The sequence below is a fragment of the Carlito syrichta genome, unplaced genomic scaffold (genome assembly GCF_000164805.1).
Source record: "Carlito syrichta isolate Samal-C Ts95f unplaced genomic scaffold, Tarsius_syrichta-2.0.1 Scaffold308995, whole genome shotgun sequence".
NCBI classification, from domain to species: Eukaryota; Metazoa; Chordata; class Mammalia; order Primates; family Tarsiidae; genus Carlito; species Carlito syrichta.
The window spans coordinates 272,091-278,900 of record NW_007253091.1 but is presented as its reverse complement, the minus strand read 5'-3'; the positions used below and the strand labels follow the sequence as shown (position 1 = coordinate 278,900).

The following is a 6,810-nucleotide window of genomic DNA, read 5'->3' as shown; positions in this document are numbered from 1 at the left end:
TTCGGGGTGGTGCGCGCCCTCCTCTGCTTGGCTGGTGGGGACGGTGTGCCCAGGAGGGGAAGCCTAGTGGGCCCGGCCCCTCCCAGCCCAGCGCCCATGAGTGCCAAGGCGCCGAAGGAGCTGAGGCTGGCGCTGCCGCCGTGTCTCCTCAATCGGACCTTTGCTTCCCCCAACGCCAGCGGCAGCGGCAACGCGGGTGCCCGCGGCCCGGGCGCAGGCGGCGGCGGCACCTGCATCTCGCAGGTGGGACAGCAGCTCTTCCAGTCCTTCTCCTCCACGCTGGTGCTGATTGTCCTGGTCACCCTCATCTTCTGCCTCATCGTGCTGTCCCTGTCCACCTTCCACATCCACAAGCGCAGGATGAAGAAGCGGAAGATGCAGAGGGCTCAGGAGGAATACGAGCGGGATCACTGCAGCGGCAGCCGCGGTGGCGGGGGGCTGCCGCGAGCTGGCAGGCCGGCCCCACCCCACGCGAAAGAGACCCGGCTGGAGAGGCAGCCCCGGGACTCCGCCTTTTGCGCCCCCTCCAACGCCTCGTCGTCCTCCTCCTCCTCTTCGTCTCCTGGCCTCCCGTGCCAGGGTCCCTGCGCTCCCCCGCCTCCACCGCCAGCCTCCAGTCCGCAAGGAGCACACGCAGCCTCCTCCTGTTTGGACACAGCTGGCGAGGGCCTTTTGCAAACGGTGGTACTGTCCTGATTGTCTAGCTCCTCTCCTCTCCCCTTCCTGGTCTCGAGCATCTTTGCTGTCCTTGCTTATTTCCTTCCTTCCTTCCTTCCTTCCTTGTCCGTTTCCTCTCGCCCCTCTTCCCCCTTCCTTGTTTCCTTACCGGCCCTCCCCTAATTCCGTTTCTCCTCCGCCGAGGCACTGTGCGGTATTTGTAAATATTGGGCGAGGAAGGTCTCGGAAGAAGAAATAACGCTGATAATAACACTTTATTAATATTTATAGTAATTATTATACGACTGATAACACAATCCAAGCGCATGACAAATCACATACTTTCTCATCGTCAGCGAAGGATGCATCTTTCCACTCCACCCCGCGCTCCCCTCAGTAAGGAGGAGAAACCGCACAAGCTACCAAATACATAAAAGGCATTGACTCCCGGAGCAGGGGAGAGGAGGGGCCCGGTAGTGTTGTACATAGCTGTCAAGTTAAGGTTTCGTTTCCTCCCTTCGCCCTCTGCCCCCTGAGCGTTCACTTTTCCTTTAGCTTCCCTCCCCATTCTCACCCTCAGCCGGGCTCAGGCAATATAGTCTCTTATAAAGAACACATCTACGTTAAGCACCAGAACTAGAAGAGGCCACAGAGAAAGTCCCAGAAAAAGCGTTTATGGCAGGTATCCCTCTCCAGTCGGCCCTTTTCGCCCCCTTTTGCAGGACAGAGCATTTAATTTACTTTTTAAAATGTCCCTCGCTGGCCGAGCATACGTACGTTAAAATCTTTACATGATTTAAAACAAACAAACAAACAAACAAAACCCACAAAACACTAGCGTTTTCGCCCCCTGCCCCGCCCCCACCTGTACGCCTCTGACTTGTGGCATTTTCAGGATTTACAGAGGAGCCGGGAGCTGTCCAGCCAGGTCTGGGGCTGAAATCTCCTCTTTGTACTGGTTACTTCCTCTGTGCAGGCCGAGGAGGGGCTGTTTTGGAAAGTGACTGTTCTGGCTTTTGGTTGGCTTCTTTCTTCTTTTTCTACAATCGGGCTAGCGTGTGCTGTTGGTTTTCTTATTATTAAACATTGCATAAGTTATCTTTTTTTGTAAAAAAAAAAAGTGTTAGGTGATGTGCAGTACTGAAAGTGCAGTATCTAACCAACTAGGATGTTTCTGTTTTATTTTTAGAACAAGTGCACCTTTGTTATATATTTATTATACTGGTACCAAATACAGAAGAAAACTATAGTTCTGTACTACGTCCTTCAAATTGTATATTCTTGTTCTTAATTTCCAGCTGTTGATATAATGGTCACCACTGGATGAGAAATTCCGTGGTGCAGACCTGGCTTCTGCTGTTTCCAGAAGTGTTCTTTTGTACCTTACTCTGTAGTAGACTGTTATAAAAAGATGACACACATGTTTTCTTTTTTTCTTTTGCGAATAACAGAAACAACCACCACAACAGAAACAAGCAAATTATGGATGTGCAGGAATGCCATCTATTAAAACATGGTTAATATTTAAACAGTGCCTGTAGTTCTCCCTGCATGCAATTACCACCTGGAGGCAGTGGCGTGTGTGCTTGCTTGTACTGTATGTGTTTGGGGATGAGACTGGTGTGGGGATGTTGGGCAATTTGGATGACAGGACATGCAAAATTCAAGAGAAGTTAAATCCAGTAATTGCTTATAGGATAAAAATGTTTGAAGTCTGTTTAGTTAGAAATCTGCACCTGCAGCAAAGTAAGGACTCTCTTTCTGAGGCTGGGCCTGGCTTAGCTAACTTCATTTAATATACGAGTGTGAAAAATATCGAGACACAAGATGGTGGGAGAAGAAGATAAATCTTTTGTTTTCTCTCCTAATGTCAGAGAAGGCCATCTATGTTAGAAATAGAGTCTGACTATGGTAATTTGTCACTTTGTTTCCCTTGGATAGGTAATAGAAAGAACCAGAAGCATGTTACATTCTTAATTATATGCAGCGGCATCTCTTCTTGGAAACCAAGTGTTTGACAGCTATTCAGATGTTTGGAAAATGTATGAATGAGAATAAGCTACAAAAAACTCAACCCAAAGAGTCCTTACCATCCTGCAGAGTGTAAGGCAACACTGCCCCTATGAGCATCCCTCTCTCAAGTATCTAGTTGTTCTAGATTGTCTGTCTTGGTTCCAAGTGTATGTGCTCTTATCCAGAGAAAATATTATCTCTGATGTTTTTGGTTATCTACTAAATTGCCCAAGCTCAGTCTACATCTTTTGTAAAAATAATTTAACTAACTTAATTTTAATCACCCATTCATTTTTCACCCGAGTCCTCTCCTGAAGCACAGATCATCATTGAAGCATGCCATCCATGTTGTAATATTATGAAGACCAGGTATTATCTTTGGGTACAATCTATTAAATAATGAACCAGATTTTCTCCAGTGCCTTAGTCATTTCCTAGTAATAGGCAAAAGAGTGCATTAGCTCCCTCAGGCCACTAGGGAATCCTTTAGTGTATCAGAGCTCTACATTGTACATCAGAATGACTAAGGCACTGTGAAGAAGAAAGTCCATTAATTTTTGTAGCTCACCCTCATCCAGCAGTAACTCTTTAATACCTTATTACAGAATGACTTTTGGACTTGCAATTTGAATAGAATCAGGGACCCAGAAGGGAGCTTCCTTATTTTCAATGAGCTCCACTAAGTGCACGGATTACTTTCTTCCCCTTGTTTGGTGCACTTCTTGTAGTGAATAATTTCCCATTTTATTAAAGCAATAAGATGTTCTGTTGTGAGCAGTGCTGGGTGATGATTCAATTTTCTTGGTGCTGAAGCTACTCATACATTTTTGCCTTATGAATCACAGTACATTCAAGGCATGCAATAATAATTCCCTACCAAGGAGAGCAGTCTGTACACTCTGGGGGGTAACTATGAAATTGTCCTATGCCGTTTTTCCCCAAAGGAACAGAAGGAGCAAGATAACTAAAAGCATTATGTTATTGTGAAAAAAAGATCTTGATACCTCTAAACACGGGCACACATCTGTAATATGCATTTATTGTGCACCTTTAAATGTGTATGCCTTCCTCTATTAATTGACTCCGGTTTAATATTTTTAATAGTGTTCTGTGTAGAGATAATGCAGTGTGGTAGTCACATTTCCTAGTGAGTTTATTCTACTCAGAACCCTAAGCTTCTGGTGGTGTCACTTGAGATTTTTTTGATGAGATGATAGAGAGTTACATGAAATTCTAGCAAGTCAGTTCCCACACCAAATTATTGCAATAAGCACATATCTAAACAATTTGTACAGACCCTGTTTAAAGGACTGCTTCTTAGAATTCATTTGGCAGTCTCAGGAGTTTGGGATGCTACCAACAGGGCATTTTGGTCTTCATTTATATGAAACAAAAGGCAATCTGGAAATAGCTAAATTTATTTTAAGGATTTTATTCACTGATGTCCCGTCAAACTAATTGCTTCAAACCCCTATAGCTACAGCTTAACTTCTGCACTTGCTATTCAGTATTAATAAGGTGGCATGCTTGATTCTTATTGTTTTAAAAATGAGAAAATTGGAGAAAGAATACTATTATGTCAACTGTATGGGACTCTGAATTTTAAAGATGTAGATGGATATTATCTTCAGACTTTATATACACCCATAGATATGTATTTATATATGCATACATTTTGTACAAATTTACAATGGACTTTTTGTATTCTCTTTTCTGTCATTACAAGAATGAGATGGAGACCAAAAAGTTGTTCCATCCTCTTATCCATAGAGGATACTGAGAAGTCAGGTATATGCATGCACTTATTTCTTTGGGGTCAAATCTGAATGGCTTTCTCTTTTTTTTTTATGAAAGGGGAGAGACCTGGTTAGCTTGGGAAATTGGTGATTACAATAAGCTTCCTTTCCTAGGTTACTGATTCAAATGTAGCAATGATAATAAAGTTATGACCATATTAATGTGGTCTAAATATCTAGGTGGCAAACAAAAATACCCAGAAGAGGTTTAGAACCACCTAGACCACAAACCTGGGTTATGGTTCGATTTATTTTATTTTATTTTCAACCTATATGTTGTGTAGAGATACAACTTATATCTGCATAGCTAAAGGTAAAGTGAAAATATGACCATTATTTGTTTAGCTTGATAAGTCGTTTTTGAAAAATATGAATACATTATCTTAAAAAAAAAACTTCTCTGGCATCTGACTTTCCCACCATTCTATCTGCATCAATTAAATTAATTAGGTTAACATTTTATTTTTTAAAAATTGTGTAGACATATGCTTTAAATGCTTTTCTGTGGGTGACAGTTGAGTGACAGCTTGCTGATATTATGTGGAAGTTATAGGTTAAATTAGAACCAAAAACTTTAATCTGATCTGCTTAGGCTCCTCATGCCCATTCTTATGTGAATCTGGACTTTGAACTTGAATCTGAAAAGCTCACTTGGTTGGGCCTTTCTTTTGGGAGATGGTGGTTGTGGCTCATGATGTTTCAGTTCATATTAGAATAAATTGCCCTATCTATAGGAGACTATTTAACTATTGGACTAAATGTAAATCTGATTCTTATTTTTAAGAAAAATTTATTTGGTAAACACTTGAGAAACAGCTTATATGGCTTGACATCAATGCTTATTAATGTCACCAACCTAATAATACAATTTGTGCCATGTGAGAATGCTTAGCCGAGAATAAGAATTTAATTAGCTTAAATTGGAGACAATGACTTATCAAGGTGGTCCTACCCATCTGAGGTAGGGATATTTCCCTGAAATTTGTGATTACACTGAGTTGTTTCTATAGAGACGTGAACATCAACAACAGTGAAAATGACAACGATGGCAACAATAGAAAGACTGACTTTTGAACTTGAGTATATCTAACAGATAGAATAAAACAGATATTAGAATTCATGGAAAATTTGTTTTGCTTTTCTATCAATAAAAGAGTTTTCTTGTTAATTGGCCACTATTTCCTTATTAATTTAAGTTATAATATACCAGGATTACCAAATTACTCATTCTATTACCTTCAGATGCTTAAATAAATTATAGTTTTGTTTTTTAATTGTATAACTCATCTGCTTTTCCTCATAACCCAACTACATCTCAGAAATGGAGCGTGTATAAATTTTAGCATAACCCAATTAACAGTCCAGTATAATACTTCAGCACCTTCTTTAAACGGATGCTTGGGCTCTTGAGATCATATGCTTAGGCTCTAAGATTTCTTTTTTCTCTGCCTGTACTTCTCTAATAGAATCAGGTGTATCAGGAAAGAATGGCTGACATGATTTTGTAACAACTGGGGGAAAGGGAGCTTCAGATTCACATAAACTCTGATGGATCCTAGCTGAAGCCTGCTGAAAAGCTGCTGGTCAGGGCTGCTCCCTAATCTCAGATGCTATTGTCCTATCCAGTTTTTGTGCTGACATTCACCCCTGCAGCTTTAGATCCTGGACTTTTGTCCTCAGTCTCAAAGTCATCATCCATAGGAACCTATACATCCTGGCCCCTGTCATTCCTAGGTCCACCAATGCTCTTACATATTGTCTCCTTCTTGGAGACGCAGGGACTTCTGGGTGCACTACATGCCATTGACCTACCATTGAAAAGCTTGGGCCTATCTCAGGGTTATTCTGCCATCCACCTCTCCTGCCACCTCAGCTCCACTGCTCCTGTTTCATGTTAGATGATGCCACGAAGGATTTCTTTTGTGGTCTTGTAGCCCCACACTAATATACTTGAGTCGTGGGAGCTTGCCATGTATCTGCAATGTCTGAGCTTCTCCAAGACTGTTTAAGTGTTTACTGAGCATCACTGCCCTCTTTTTTTGGACTCCTAACTATGCGTGAAGAAGAGGAGCATAAAAATCTTACAATACAATGACCGCCTGCCTCACTTTTCTTTCTTATTTTTTTCTCAAAATTGCCCCAGACTGTAAATAAAAATATTTATCTTAATACTCAATTTTCTCTACCTAAGACTCCTTCTACTATGGTTAGTTTCCTGCTTCTGCAATGGGCTTAATATCCTTCTTCCTGATGTCAGCCTTATGAGTCACTTTTAATGGCAGTTGGACAGGGTATCAAAGACAGAAAGATAAGCTTATTGATAAGGGATCCTAACGTGGGACCT

The 6,810-nt window shown here is 41.7% G+C and overlaps 1 protein-coding gene across 1 annotated transcript; it reads left to right on the top strand.

The window, feature by feature from the left end:
- Positions 1–10: 10 nt before the first annotated feature.
- CUNH11orf87 (chromosome unknown C11orf87 homolog) lies at positions 11–5,634 on the top strand. The gene has a single exon (XM_008066523.2). It carries the CDS (start codon positions 97–99, stop codon positions 694–696), a length of 600 nt encoding a protein of 199 aa, XP_008064714.1. The 5' UTR covers positions 11–96; the 3' UTR covers positions 697–5,634.
- The last annotated feature ends 1,176 nt before the right edge of the window (positions 5,635–6,810 follow it).